Here is a 16,539-nt window from a genome sequence, read left to right as displayed (position 1 = left end):
ATTTTAATATGTATTACAATAGAATGATATGAGATATCGAGGTCTGTTTTTTCCACATTCTTAACTGATATTTCTCACGAGGCAAGTGTATGCATAGGTAACTGCTACATGATGCAGAATGGTCAAATCAAACTTAGATTTGGAAATACATCTCGGTCATCAACAAGGATAATCTCATGCTCATCTATTTAAGTCTATCTTTACTATTAAGAGCTCAAAGTAAAGTTATCTGCTGAAATGTTGAGCGAATCACTCACTTGAGAAGATTGTCTCAACAGATTGAATGGTTCCTGCTGTTGGTGACTGTTTTGAATACTCTTGTATATGAATGTCTTGTGCATAGGAATTGGGGGTAGGGGGCAGTGTCACCTGGATACAAAAGAGTTAAGGTGCATTAGCGCCAGGTGAGATCGAAAAACTTATCAAGACTGCTTGGATGGTGACGGACAGGTACTGACTTCTCGAGCTACGTTCTTCTCCTCTGGGTGTGATAGATAATACGTTTACGTCTCCGTTGAGGTATAAGCCGTAAAGGGCTACATTTTGTTGATTAAAATGTACGTTAACTCTACTACAATGGCCATATCTGGCTCGATGTCAGTTAAATTCCAATGTCTTTAACAAAAACTGTAAACAATGGCATGGAAATAAGTAAAAAAGCCCCGCGCACACGACCCTGACCCTGTTACCATCAGCAACCAGGTAACATATTTATTCATACCTATAGTAAGTCTGGCATATTCTTCTAAAGAACTCGGAGATTAAATCAAATCATTAAAACGATAATTGGGTGTGGCTGTAGGCATTCATAGTATGACACGGACTTCGGACTTTAATTTGAACCAAATCGTACTTACCCTTGCACGGAACCATGGAGATGTACCAGACCAATAACAATAACCCCTGTAATAGAGAAAAGTGAGATTAGAATAATAACGGATGTGATATAAAAAAAACTTCGAACATAAAAGAAATCCTGGCAGTTTGAATTCGAAAAGTAGGACGTCGTTTTCATAGTGCCAAATCTAAAAAGAATTCAGAGCAGAATTGATTTTGAACGAATATTAAACTAGACGTACGGCAAATATTTATCTATCTTAAAATATGCAAGAACTAAAGCTACCTATTGCAAATCTTTCTCCTGGGATGTTTAGTAGATTTGAATATATTTTGTGATGGATAATTCAACGTAAAAATGGATAATCGTACCGAAGTTAGTAATGACGATCGAGGTTACCCTAATATCTCGATGAATTGAAGCATATTCTGTTATCATTATTATATTTTAACTATTATAGCGAGAACTGCAAATTCTTCATTATTTTTTGTTAACCTCTTTTCCGCGTTTAATTGTAGAGTCTTTTGTACGTTGACACCCCTCAATGTTCCCAAAACCGCCTAACCGTTTCATCAAGAAATAACAACCGCTCCCTCAGTCAAGCTAGGACACAAAAATCACGCAGACAAAAGCCAGGTCGCCAGTGCTTGCCCCCTGGGTGTTTTTCGGGTAATCCAATATTTTTCTAGTAAGATTGGGTGTCTATACTTTCCATATATACCAAATTTGCCATACTTTTATTTTAAATAACCACCCGATAAATACTTTCGGGGCAATGCATCTTTAACTTAGTACATATTTAAAATATTTAATCGTTAGACCTCTTGTTTTCGGTCAATATTACGTACAAAGGATGAATTGATACTGATGTTAACAATGTGCCTCCAATACTTTCTGTATATACAAATGAAGTGAATGTACTGTTCTGTTCCGACTGGGTTAATGAAGATGGGCATACGCCATACAGTGCAGTGGTATGGGGTTAATTTTCCCGGACAGCGGCACTACGGTCTACTCTGATATCGAATTCCAACTGCCAAGGGATCTTTTACGTGCACACAAATGTGTACACGGGACCTTGATTTCCCATCACCTCTGAATGACTACGCGTTGTCCCTTGACAGGTCCTCTGTCCTGCATCACTGACAAGGGTGAACCACGCCAGAAAATCCGATTGACTTTCTCGGTCAACGCAGGGATCTTCTGTACATACCCTTAAACTTCAAATGTAGTCTAATGCAAATAATGGCCGCTATTAATAGAACAATAGTTTGACTATATCGACTTAATGATCGGTAATGAAATGAAGTGCGTCTTTGTAAGGGTTTTATTTCCCATGCTGTTTACCCTATTGTTGTTATACACAATGCCGCCGAAAACATTGTCAGTAGCTCCTTGAAATAAACTTAAAACCGACATGGTTTCAATTTATGAATTGGGTGGGCTAAAGCACAGTTTTGTTTCAAAATTTAATAACTGGTATTAAAATGGAAATAGTATAATTTTATGAATATCGTGTGCTAAAGTCTTTTTGATTGTATTGTTCATTCCGTCGTCTATTAACGATGTTTTCTTATTTCGCACGTAAGCGCTGTCAGGGCCAAATTTTCCTCATAGCATATTGTATGGCATAAGCCTCCTTCCTTGGTCCCGTCGGAGCAGAACATTGGGGCGTTAAACATTTCAATTCATTTCCAATCCTAAGCGTTATTTTAAAGTTACCTAATCGCGGGCCACATAGGACAATACCGCAGATATTTTTCAATTTATTTTCCCATAATCCTTACAAGCAGCCCATACAGAAACACGATGGTGCAGCGTTATTTTTTTTTTTCGTAGTCATTGAAACACAACACGTTAAAATGCTAAAATTAACACTAACCTGAATTCTCGCCATCTCAAGGAATTTTCGTTCAATGACTGAAAATGCGATGGATAATATTTTTTTTGTTTTTTTTTTTTTGTTTCAATGAACTACATATTTTAAAAAAAACATATTATATTGACGCGTGAATCATAGGAGTGTCCTCAATTAATTTTTAATATTGTGTCCATGAATCTAAATGTAGTAAAAGATAACAAAGAGAATCGAATCTCGATATCTTTAATTGATTTTGCTAAGGATTTATAAAACAATAGAGAGAGAAATGGGGTTTAACGTCCACTCGACACAAACTATGTCATTTCGGGACTAACACATGGTTCAATTTTATTTCAATAATTCGCGTGCGCGTAGGGGTCTTTAGCAGTGGGAGGAAACCGGAGGACTCGGAGAAGACCTACGAGGTTGGAAAGGCGACCCTACTCCTTGTCACGTACAACCGGGGAATCGAAACAACGCCAGTTGATTCAATGGCAGGCCGTATGATACAGCGCGCACGTGCTAACCATTCGGCCATCCAACCCCTTACAATAAGGTAGTGCTAGTATTAGAGTTTGTGCCGGTAAAGAGTTAATCTCAGCCCCTTAATCTGATGTTCGTGTTACCAAAACGTTCACGCTTTCTCTTCCAACGCAGGGATCGAACACGAGATCTCCGTAGGGATGGGGCGTACACTACGGACAATGCCGAATGGTGGAAACATATCAGACTATTGTCCTACACAAACTAGACGCGTGGCGGAACACTTTCAAAAATTAATTATTAAAAAAAATCGTGGTCATTTTTGATAAACAGTAAATTATATAAGCGGCTAAATATATGGTTAGTATGAGACAAGCAGTTAAAACTCTGTGTTTTGCTTAATTAGACATTAATTAACCTATCCAGACCATACCCAACTCTAGATGGCATCGCTAGCCTGCGATCTTTTGTGGATTATGAAACAATTTACTGCATAAATTTCCTTCACGATTTAACGATTAAATGGATAATCGAGACTATGCTGTTTATCGTACTGACTTTAGTAATGATGATCGAGGCTAGGGGGAAATTTCATTCGCTTAGTTCTCGGTTCATAGTGGATCAATTTGAATGACATTTTCAGAAAATTGCCTTTACGTTATCTAGTTTTTAACTATTATAGTGAGAACTGCCAACTCGTTATCGAATCTCTCATAATGTATCTTTAATTATTTACCTCAAAACTTAACACTAACTCACTGTTTTGACTTGGGCCATATTTGTTACATTCTCTTGGCTTTTAATTACCCCAGTTAAGTGAATCCAACAGTTAGTATTTCACTAATCTCAGCTCATGGGAGTATTCTTATTATTTAACACGGGCTCCAATAGGACAAAAGCTATATCCCCTAGGTGTTAACACTTTATCGAGGTCAAAAATAAGATGTTATCTAATTTTCATAAAATGTTATTTTTTATTTATTTTTTTTTTTTCGTTCTTAATATCATTATTCAATTAAAAGTCTTTCCAAATATAAACAAAACACACAAAATTTGAGAATTCTTTGATGCCCATTCAGAAATAAGTCAACAAATTATTCTAGTAGGATAAGCGGAAGCCATGTTTAGATTCGTTTCGGGTAACATTGGTGTTGTCTGGAAACCCCACCTTGTAATATTATCCACAGTTGAATGGAAATAAAGCGTGTTACTGTTACTAAATGTTTTCTTACGTTTATAACATGTTGATATTGTTAACGTTATAATACATGTGCTTCGGATAGTTGTACTGATATATCGAATGTAGCGTGTGGTAGGGGCGTACTGCGTTGTGCAGATCTAACCGTCCAGGCATATAATATGGATAAGGAACAAAGTATGATCGTTTGAAAGGTACGAAAACCCGATCCCGTCTATAAATCGGCGTGCACGTTAAAGAATTATTGACCGTTGGAATTCGATATGTGTGCAGGTCGTAGTGTCGCTGTCCGGGCAAAATTGCCCCCATATAGCACACTGCATGGCGTATACTCGTCTTCGTTATAGCCCAGTGGGAGCAGAACATTCGCTGGTGAATATATTTAAACTCCCCCCCCCCACGAGATTGTATTAAATGTAGCAGAAATATCAAAGATTTCTCAGTACAACTGTCTCATCTACAAGTACTTATACTTATATACATGTAGAATATTTCTTCTCCAAACAAGATCAAATATCGATGTTTGATTGCTGAATTGTTTCCCTTTGTTTATCTATTGATTATTATCAAATAATCAAGTACTGTATTAAAGTCTCGGGGTGTAATATATGGATTCTTTGTAGACGACAATATTGTAAAAGCTGAATTAAACACTATGTAAGGGATAAATCTGCCTGTTGCGGGTCTTCTCTGCTCCTTAAATATTGTATAAACTATTAATTAGACATTTATTAACACAAGACAATAATCAAACCTCGATGCCATCGGATTACTCGATTTGAAGTAGATTAGAACGGTCCAGCCATTTAATGATTTAATTTTAAAATGGCGAAGCGAGCCTAAAACTCGAATGACCTATGTCAAAACTACAACTATTGTTAACTTCGCTCAAAATGCACGTAAAAGATTCCTTGGCAGTTGGAATTTGATATAAGAGTAAAATGGGATACAGTCAAAACCCCCTCGGGTCAGAACCCCCTAGTGGGTTTTGTCGTAGGTCAGAACCCCCCTAGGTCAACCCCCCCCCCCATTTTTATATTATATAATATTAAAATCATTTCAAAATTATGTTTTTGTGGTTTGTGAAGTGAAGTACACAACAAAATCGATTATTTTTATATTTTATTTGCAATTATATGGGTGAAATTATTACCATCGGATAGCGTGTCTAATAATTGTTATGGTTTGAACACAAGTTGTAGAGTCTTTCTTGTAGAGCTTTTGTTGTTTTTTGGTGGTTGTCCGCGTGAGTATTGCAGGAGTTCAGTCTTGACATTGCTGTGATCCAGATGAGATGTTCAAGAGCCCGCCAGATTGTGGACTGAACGCTGTGTTCCAAGACTTGCATAGATTGCTAGTGCGAGATCCGCCATCAAGTGTTGTCAGATGAACGTTCCAGAGTTCTGCTGGGAATAGGGGTGGTATATGAGATTAAATTGTAGTGTCATGACTTCAGTTGAGATTGATCAAAAAATGCATTTCACTTGAATGATTACAATAACTGAGGCTATGTTATTCCCAGTAAAAAGCAGATTATGTTATGTTAATTGTGTGGTCAATAATATTTTATTTTTCAAATATTTTTTTTAAAAATAATAAATAAATGAAATAAATTAATAAAAAAAAAATCAAAAGGGTGGGGGGGGTCCCTTTTTAATTTGGGGTTTTGACCTAGGGGGTTTTGACCAAGGGGGTTTTGACACGGACCCGAGTAAAATATGTGTTTAACCTTCGAAAAAAAATCATATTAAATTAACTTTTTCTGGTCGCAAAATCCTCGAAATTGTCTAATTTAGTAGTCCCACATTTATGGGTCATTGTTAAGTAGCACCATTAGCTCCATAGTAAACTCGCCATATTTTAAAAAAAAAACTTTTTTTTTTCTCACCAGTTTATTATCCATTTCCACCTCTAGTACTCCCACCCACCCTTTGCAGTGTAGCGAGACTGAGTGATACATATGATGGTGGGGGTAATAAATTCCCAGATATGTTCGCCGGAATACACAATTGATTATATCTACTTAATAGGCACGAGTTCAATAGTTTGATCGCCCCAAGATTCATATACAATACAAGACGCAAAGTACACATATATAACATCCATTACCAGTCCGGGATTATACCGGGCATCTAAGCCTTTTTTAAATAATTGTGTGCAACTTTGCTACACTGAGTATTAAAGAGGTGTTAGGTAAGAGCTAAATCTTCCTATGGCACATGTTGTTTCTGGCTTAAAGTCATTATTTAGATATTTATTCACTTGATAAGCCTAAGCCTAAGCCTATAGATCATCGGATGGTGTATTAAATCGGACTAAGCCTTGGTTGTACATTACCATTGTGACGATAATAAACGATCTACGCTAAATCTTCGAACAGTCCTAATTTCTCCTATTTTAAAAGTTTAGTTATACCACTGGGTACCACTGGTCAGGTCTAAATATTATCGTCAAGTTAACATTTAGTCAAGGTCGGGCATTTATGGCAAGGTTTGGGGCATTTGTGTGGAAATTTTCACCCTATGATTTTCTACTTCAATAATTTTCATAGAATGTTTTGGTCTGTGGCGTTTCTCACCACAAGAGTTCCACAAGATAATGGACATAAAAAGCAAACTTTTCTTTAAAATTTCTTTTCAGACCTTTTTGCTTTTACATTTAGGAATAATTTTAACTTTTAATTAGTCTTCAAAAATCCACCAAATTTTAAATTCATTTAGCTTCCTATACCTTAATATTTTATGGGAAATAAAAGACAATCTGGGGTAATACATATTCTTCCCATTCATTAATTCAAAATAAAGTACACCCATTAATTTCCGGGAAAATAATACACATATCAATATCTATACTTATGTTTATGACTGTCGTTTGTTTGTCTGTCTGTTCAGGGATGACGTCTACACTAAGGCTGTCCTGAGGCTGGAAGTTGGTGTATAGGGGTAGTTCGGACCTGGTAATAACATAGGCATAGTGGCGATGGACTACGACTTCCGGTTTCGGGGTTATGCTATTTCCGGTTCATGGCAATACTCGTGCTACGCCCGGTCAACCGCTAGTATTTAATAGGAGGATAAACCCTTATAAGTCAAGTAGCTTAAGAACAGATCTTGGACGGATGTGAGTGGTAAGAGGGAAATTTTGCACGGACACCGGCGCTACAGCCTACTCTTATAACAAATTCCAACTACAAAGGTTCTTTCACGTGTACGCCAATGTGACCACGGGCCTCGTTTTTGTCCCATCTATGCCACGCTCTCCATGCTGCACAACATATGCATATCAGGTTGTAGCCATAATACAAGCCTCCGTCGTCTCTCGACTCTAATGCAGATATTTTAAGAAGAAAAGGTGTTATCAACAGCTTTATTAGTATTTAGCCACTATTAACAAGATGTAATACATATTAGTATCCGTCATTAAAACTAAACATCATATAATATTATCTAATAATATGGGGAGATATTGGCTTAACGTCACACTAATTATATTAACAGCGAGAGTTGGATATCATTTTTGCGGGGTGGCGGGTCGCACTTAACCCGGGTCATAGATGACTCGGGTGATCAAGGATGGGTAACTTAATTGCTTCAGTGACGAGAATAGCTAAGTTAGCAATGAAATTCTGCGCATTTTTCAAATAGAATACAATACTCAGAAAGTAATGCAAGAATCTGATAATAATAATAATAATAATAATAATAATAATAATAATAATAACAAAAAAGAAAAACTTATTGCTTCAGTGGCGAAAAATGCTACCTCAGCAATAATATTTTTAAAGTTAATATTTCGGGCATACTTCATCTATAATACAATACTAAAAATAAATGAGAGAATCTGGTAATAAAGACAGTAGGGTCTTAAGCTGTGGTGAGAGGTGGAGAAAACCCACGAGGTTGGATAAGCGACCCTACTTCTCGTCAGTACGAACTTGGGATCGAAACCACGCCAATCTACTCAATGACAGGCCTTATAATCTAAAGCATACATATTCGAAAACCACCCACACCCTTTCCATGTTTCATAATGAAAGAAAAGTGAAGCATCATGAACTTATTAGGGTGATATAAATATTATTTTCTTGTCTTTATGTTTCTTTGGCGATATCTTCTCGGTTTCTGTTTTACGGCGTCGTTTATAGCACCAGGCAAAGATTCGTGATATATCTAGAAATATGAAACCACTAAATAGTATAATAATTACTAGAACCGAGCTGAATCCTAAGTTCGCTTCTGATTGGCTAATATTTGCACTGCTTTGTTTTATTCGCTTAGTCCTTGATAATTTGTCTTTTTCAACATGAAGATACTTCTGCTGAATTTGAGCATACATTAAAGAGTCTGAAATAGTTCGTTTTCTTTTGACACAGGGACAAGTGCACAAACAGTGTGCGCCAGAGCAAGGTTTTGGTAGGGTTGGCATTTTAGCAGCTGGTGGTTTTTCGGTGGTTTGAAGTTCAGTGGTTGTTGGCGAGTCTGTCGAATGCTCTGTTGTGGGTGATTCAGTCGAGGGTACCGCTGTTGTTGGTTCAGTGGTAGGCGGGTAAGCGGTAATGGGGTCCGTGGTTGGTGGGTCAGTGGTAATGAGGTCCGTGGTTTGCGCGTCAGTGGTAATGGGGTCCGTGGTTGGCCGATCAGTGGTAATGGGGTCCGTGGTTGGAGAGTAAGTGGTAATGGGGTCCGTGTTTGGTGGGTCAGTGGTAGGGGGGTCTGTGGTTGGCGGATCAGTAGTAGTGGGGTCAGTGGTAATGAGGTCCGTGGTTTGCGCGTCTGTGGTAATGCGGTCCGTGGTTGGCGGATCAGTGGTAATGGGATCCGTGGTTGGAGAGTACGTGGTAATGGGGTCCGTGGTTGGTGGGTCAGTGGTAATGGGGTCAGTGGTAATGAGGTCCGTGGTTTGCGCGTCAGTGGTAATGGGGTCCGTGGTTGGCGGATCAGTGGTAATGGGGTCCGTCGTTGGAGAGTAAGTGGTAATGGGATCCGTGGTTGGCGGGTCAGTGGTAATGGGGTCCGTGGTTGGTGGTTCAGTGGTAGTGGGGTCAGTTGTTGGCGTATCAGTGGTAGTGGGGACCGTGATTGGCGGCTCAGTGGTAGTGGGGTCAGTGGTTGGCGTATCAGTGGTAGTGGGGTCCGTGGTTGGCGGGTCAGTGGTAGTGGGGACCGTGATTGGCGGCTCAGTGGTTACAGGTTGAGTTGTAAGTGATTGTGTTGTAGGATCTGCATAAAGAGAGGAAAATATCAGATAATTTCAAACGTTAAATTATTTTTTTGATTTTAACTAATATTTTACGAATATACAGTTCAAGTATCATCAAATGCATATTCCGTTTCGTTTTTATAGTGTTAACATAATTCCAATCCAGCTGGCGCTTCGAGAACGTCGCATGGGTTGATAACGAACGAAAATGAAATGGGGTTTAACGTCCTACTGCTCCTAAACAGTGTGCTATGAGGGAAATTTTTCCCGGGCAGCGGCACTACGGCATACTCTTATATCGAATTCCAACTGCCAAGGGATCTTTTACGTGCACGCCAATGTGTACACGGGACCTCGGTTTTTCGTCCCATCCGAACGACTAGACAGCTGTCCTTGTCAGGCCCTCCGTCCTGCATCACTGACAAGGGGAAACCACGCTGGAAAATCTGAATGAACTTTCTCGGCCAATGCAGAGTTCGAACACCCGACCTCCAGGCTAGCGAGCCAGCGTCTTACCCACTTAGCCACGTGATCCCCTCTAACGAACGAACAATAATGGTTGGAGCATTTGCAGTGGAAGCAGATTATAGACCCCTTTAATTATACATTCATACATAAGCAGCAATATTACCCCAGGCTCAGAGCATCTGATTTTTATCAAATTATCACCCCCTCAACCTAACGCCAAACTTGACGTGGTCTCCACCTTAAACACCCCTACGGTCAAATTCATTGCCTACATTATCAATCCAAATGCTGTTTAGACATGATAAATGTAGAGCGTGGAATAAGAAACGAATCAGATAATTAAAAATCGATTGATAATCCTTACCATCAAAAGATGTCATTCTCATACCAGCAGGAAAACCATAAGCTCCTCTATTTTCATACCCATAAAGCAGGATAGCGAATGGCTTGGTTGAGCTGAAAGTTTTTACGTTGTTGACCAATCCGGTTTTCACAACATAATCACAATTAGCTATTATTTGGAAATCCGAAACACTTGGTGAAATATAATTTGTATCATCCCTGTGCACGATCATCATGGCTTTATTTGTGTAATATCCTATAATATCACCTTTAAAAACGTACTCTGTCGTATATTTGTTGATAGGTGGGATTAACATTAGGAACGCATCGCCATCGTATGTATCATCATGATTAACGTCATTTCTTCCAATTATAGATAAAACAACCAAAACCGGGTTATTGCTGGTGAAACAAAACACATCTGATTGTGACAAAGAAACATCGATGTACGTTCTAGAACCTATGTTATAATTGGTTCCTTTGATATAAAAACTAGTTCCATCGTACAATGCAACAACCCGTAAAATTGAGCCATACCTTTGTCCTGAAGGGGCAGGTACAACAAATTCCTTGCCAAATTCTGCTACAGGGGGTAGCATCTCTACAACGTGATCACAGAGTGCCAGATCTGGTAATTCGGCACACCTGTTACCGCTTAAAACTGCAATTGGTTTGTTTGATTCTACGAGCGATCCTGTTGTTTCTCTCGAGCAATAAATATTGACCACGTCATGAGACATCATAGTATATTCAAGCACGGCTCCATCATTATAAGAATACCAGTTGCCATTTTTCCGACACTCATTACCCGTTCCCGTTTTCAGGGTGACTTTTACATTAGTATTGTCTTGAACTGCCACAATAACTATCTGAGCTGAAACATGAAGTGGAATATGTTACATGTGATTATTGAAAAGAATAACTTATTACACTTGTTATTTATATTCTTACATGTGCACATATGCCTGACGAATGGCTCGAGAAATCCCTCCCGGGATTGGGTCTAATCAAACGAAACACTGCGAGGAGTATGACATGTACAATGCGAGACCTGAGGTGGGGGTATGCTTCCTCGTGTTTAATAGTAAGTGCAAGGGGGCTGCACCACACACAATTACACAAAACAAATCTACGGACAAAACACAATAGACAGAAATCACAGTTGGCAGCTTCTTCAATATAAAAGGTTCGGGATTAATCGGAACCGGCAAATATAGAAAAAAAACTACGAGAACTTACAGTGATCATCATCAATATTGACTGTCATATATTCCATTCCTAGAGACGGTGTTGGTAATGCTAGAAATCCATCCGCTGACCTAAACACATAACTGAGACCGTACACGGACACTTTAGCAGTTGATTCCACTGTTATCGCCTTGTTCGTTAAAACTTCGAGATATGGAGAGGCTGTAGCAACAAATCCAAAGTTTTCTGTACGTGACTGGCCAGTAAGCAGCTGAAAAATCCGAGTGTCTCCGGCTCCCTCATGAAAGGTAATAGTTACATCAGTTAGCTCTCTCGCTGTGACAACGACACTGTTGACTACACCATCAATATTTCTCAGAAATGTCAGGACAAAATGGGTTCCCCACTGATCCATCTCCAGACCTTAAAAGAATTCATCCTTTGATAAGTAAATTTGATTAAGGCTTTTTGCTGGACAAGTACATGCGTACAACAAAAGCTTGTAAGCTGCTCTGCAAACACCCAATTTTTAAATTTATGTGACTTTTCCTGTGCAAATTTGTTGTTATTTCTAAATTTATCTTTTATATAGATGACACAGAGGGGTTTTAATTTGCAAGAGGTCTGCGAAATGATAGACCTGAGTGGGGATGAACACACCGATGATGAATCAGACATCGAAGATTCATTAGTTGTGGAAGCCAAGCAAGATGATGAGTCTGGAGAATCCGAAGAGCAAAACCCAGGAGCAGTTGCTTCTTCATCAACCCCTAAGAATGCAGATCATGTGTTTAAACCAAAGTGGAGGGGAAGAGATTGTCAGCGAAAAGCTGATGATTTCAGAGGCCATGGAGGTACTATACGTTCAGTATTTTAAATCAGGACCGAATTTACCTACGTATGGATCCTAGGTTAAACTCAGTGGGCACCCAGATTTATAGAAATCTTGGCATATTAGTTACAGTGGGCCACTAGATACCCTTGGGCCATATGCCAAATAAATATTGGTTCCAGTAATTGCATATATTTAGTTAAATATCAAAATAGAATTGTATAATACAGGTATTTTGATTATATCATGTATTTCTAGGTGCAGTTGCCCAAAAGTTTGAAGACTGTTTAACTGCTGGAGATTATTTTTTGAAGTTCTTAGATGAAAGTTTGCGAGAACATATCCTGTATCAAACGAATTTGTATGCTGTCCAGAAATCAACTAAAATTAAGCCAGTTACAGATAGGGAACTTTTAGGTTTCATTGGAATTAATTTTTTAATGGGATGCAATCGGTTGCCATCCTTGAGGGATTACTGGAAGTCTGCTGATGATTTGGGTTTACCGTTTGTTTCATCATGCATGTCTAGAAACAGATTTCGTGAAATCTTGTCTAACCTACATATATAATGGTGCTTTACCCCGAGTTAATGATGATAAAATGTACAAAATAAGGCCACTAATATCGGGATTAAATTCAAATTATGTGAAGTTGTATGATGTTTCTAGACAAATATCCATAGACGAGAGCATGATTTTGTTTAAGGGTAGGGGTAGTCTAAAACAGCACAACCCCATGAAACCAATAAAACGTGGGTTAAAATTGTGGGTAAGAGCAGATATGAATGGATATATATCAAAATTGTATGTTTATCAGGGTCGGTTTGGTGCTGAAACTTTAGTTGAAGATGAGCAATGGAATTTTGGCTTGGGCGAAAAGGTTGTAATATCTTTATTATCTGATCTGTTTTGTAAAAATCATGATGTATATTTTGATAATTATTTCTGTTCAGTTCCACTTATGGAATATTTAAGAATAAAAGGTGCATTTGCCTGTGGTACTGTAAGAAAGAATCGTAAATATCTTCCAGATAATATGAGGCCCGATAAGAATCTACAACGCGGAGATTTTGATTACAGAGTGTCTGAAAATGATATCGTTTACTTTTAAACGATGGATGGATAACAAAGCTGTCCATTTAATCTCTAATTTTCATGGAACCACAGCTTCACAAGTAAAACGAACACAAAAAGATGGGTCATCTGTGAAGTCACTTGCCCATTTGCGATTGCTGATTACAACAAATCTATGGGAGGAGTAGACAAGGCAGACATGCTTTGTATTATCCATGGTTTAAATAGGAAATCTCAAAAATGGTGGCACAAACTGTTTTGGGGTCTTCTTAACAGAACTCTTATAATTGCCATGATTGTTTACAATGAAATAACTGGCCTAAAAGTGTCAACCCTCAATTTTAGGTGTGATGTTGTTCGGGCTTTAATAACTTTGTCTCGTTTACCTCGGATAGGTCGACCTTTGGGAGCATCTCCTTTACTTAAAATCAAACGAAGAAAGGTACATTACTCTGTTGGTGAGGTTATACGGTTAAATAATGTTGGGATACATAATGTAATGTTTTCCGAAAATCGTGGTCGATGTGAGGTTTGTTCCAAGATAAACGTCGAATCTCGCCCTCACAGTAAATGTGTTACGTGTAACGTATTTTTGTGTTGTAATAAATCAAAAAATTGTTTTCTAGACTTCCATGGCGTTGTCGTAAATTAATTACATATTTCAATTTAAGGTGAATTTAACTATGAATTGATTCAAATTGTATTTCAATTTAAGATGAATTTAACTATGAATTATTATAGATTCAAATTGTTCGGAAAACATAATTTTCTTTGTTTGAAATGTCGTTTTAAGGTTGCTTATTAAACTTATGGTGAAAATAAAGATTTCGTACTGAATATAATTTACCCCTTTACCGTCCGTCGGGACGTACAAGTCCCACCCCGTACCCTTCAGCAAAATTTGCAAAACTTAAAAATAATTTTGTGGATACCCTAACCAAAGCCAAACCAACTATAAAATATCATAAAAAAAGAAATTATTTTAAAACTTAACCACTTGGGCCTCAAAGGGTTAAAGGATAAGTGGAGGTGTGGAGATGTGGACAGGGGCTAAGTAAAGTGTGTGCTATGGCGCGCTTTACGTCATGGCTTAGAGCTTTTGCGACCCCTACCCTCTTCCAAATGGACAGAATTACTTGCAGGTTCCAATATGTAACTTAACTTCATAATCCTATACTATGTAAAATGAAAATCGAGTCTACTGTCTGAACCTTCCGAATTTTTAAACGGATTTCTTCGATTAAACTATTTAACTTTGGTCAATATAAACTTACCTGTGTGTTTGAGATCAACTCCGGTTAAAGAAAAACCATTGCACAATTACATATCTCAACGAATAAAAAAGTTCTCACTTGACAAATTGAACTCCCACAAACTTTTTGACATGTGCAATAACAAAATGGAACCCGGTTAAGTCACTCTTCGGGAAAGATTCCGTATAAAGGGGTGACAGCATGCCACATCGAAACGGTTTGCGGTACTCTACGACAATTCAAGCTATAAGCTATTAGTCTCGGCTAGGTATTGAGTTTGGGCGTTCACACATATAACTGCCCGTATTTCGTTATAATTGTTTTACATTTCAGTAAAATCCCTGCAAAGTTTATAGATTTTCTTTTGAAATATTTTGTTTTAATTATTTGATTAGTCGGATCGGAGAATTTTCTTTTGAACATAAATGCGGCACAAAAACAATGACATTTGTTTAACGGGTTTTAAATTGTACCCGTGTTTTTAATTTTAAATTTTATGCAAAAGTCTAACGCCTTCAATAGTAAGTGCGCAGGAAGACCTCAATAGACGCAAAACAAAACTGGTAAGATAAACCTGCGGACAAGACAGACATAGCAAGAAATAAAGAACAAATATCAAATCAATTGAATATATCCGTGGGTCAGTCGTAAACGTAAGGAATTGTATTTGAATTAAGTATCTGGAATATAGAATATATTGGCCCCTTCTATACAGAATGTGGATAGTTTCCCTGATTACACTACAGTCCAAACTTTCGAATCGGTAAGTAAAGGTACGCTTATTACGGGGTCTTACAGGTTTTTTGGCATTAAAAACACAGTCATTAGACACTTTCAGGGCTGCCGTAACACGCTTGAAAGTGTTATTAAAACGGTTGTCATTGCATTGAAAGAATGATATCAAATTGATGATACACTAGGAAACTTCGGACGTGAATATCATGTTCTTTGTTAAAATAGTTATAAGATAGGGCAGTTTTAGTTGATATTGACTTTGTATATATTGATATTTATTGTGAATAAAATTGGGTAGACTGACCATCAATACTTTCAATATAAAACTTCTATGCAATTGCCTTCAGTTGATATTTTTCGTCGCGAAAACCAAAACGATCGAAATGATCGCGATTCGTCTTCAATGCGACACGTGGTTGTCAAACTCTATGTCAAAGTTAAACCATCACGTGACGAAAGTCATCTTGTCTTACACTCAGTCGAAAATTTAAGGGCAAGATAAAGTGACACCATCTTGTTGCAAACTAGTCTCGACACCAACAAGGCTGAACATATTATTTTCCAACACAGATTATAGGTCCTTGGATACAAATGCCCAAAATATTACTCACAATACACTATTAGACTGCCAATACCCTTTAAATCGTACACCCGCGTGTTATCATGTAAACGAACGTTTCAATTTTATCACTTTCGTCCCCAATCGCGGTTACATCTACAGACAAAACGATAAAAGTTGGGGACAGCTATTATCTCTCTATTAATACTCTGATCTGTGTAGTATTATATTTTGAATTTGAACAACTGCGGAATACGATTAATTCATATCAAAATACAAATGAGGTGATTTGATAATATTAAAAAATAAATTATTCACGAACTTAATGTCGTAATCAGCACTTCCGTTGAGCGGAAATTCAACACAGAAAGGTAAGTAAAGATGCAGTAAATACTTTTAGACTTATACTATCACAATTATCGATAAATCAGGTGTTAAATCGTAATATTATAGACTATTGGCCATCATTTGCAAAAACTGCCACATTATTCATATGGAGCGTTCTATAAA

General features: G+C 37.8%; 1 protein-coding gene across 1 annotated transcript in view; it reads right to left on the bottom strand.

The window, feature by feature from the left end:
- LOC130014032 (uncharacterized) overlaps positions 1–14,569 on the bottom strand; it is a 41,763-nt gene extending 27,194 nt beyond the window's left edge. The window contains exons 1-4 of the mRNA XM_056102828.1: positions 14,565–14,569; positions 14,249–14,288; positions 11,629–11,770; positions 11,198–11,281 (exon numbers count right to left, since the gene is read on the bottom strand). Of these exons, the coding sequence (XP_055958803.1) occupies positions 11,198–11,281; positions 11,629–11,770; positions 14,249–14,288; positions 14,565–14,569 (271 nt within the window). The remainder of the gene's footprint in view (positions 1–11,197; positions 11,282–11,628; positions 11,771–14,248; positions 14,289–14,564) is intronic.
- Positions 14,570–16,539: the final 1,970 nt, after the last annotated feature.

Source organism: Patella vulgata, chromosome 8, assembly GCF_932274485.2.
Source record: "Patella vulgata chromosome 8, xgPatVulg1.2, whole genome shotgun sequence".
NCBI lineage: Eukaryota > Metazoa > Mollusca > Gastropoda > Patellidae > Patella > Patella vulgata.
Note: the sequence above shows the minus strand (reverse complement) of the source record. Positions and strands in the feature narration are given on the sequence as shown.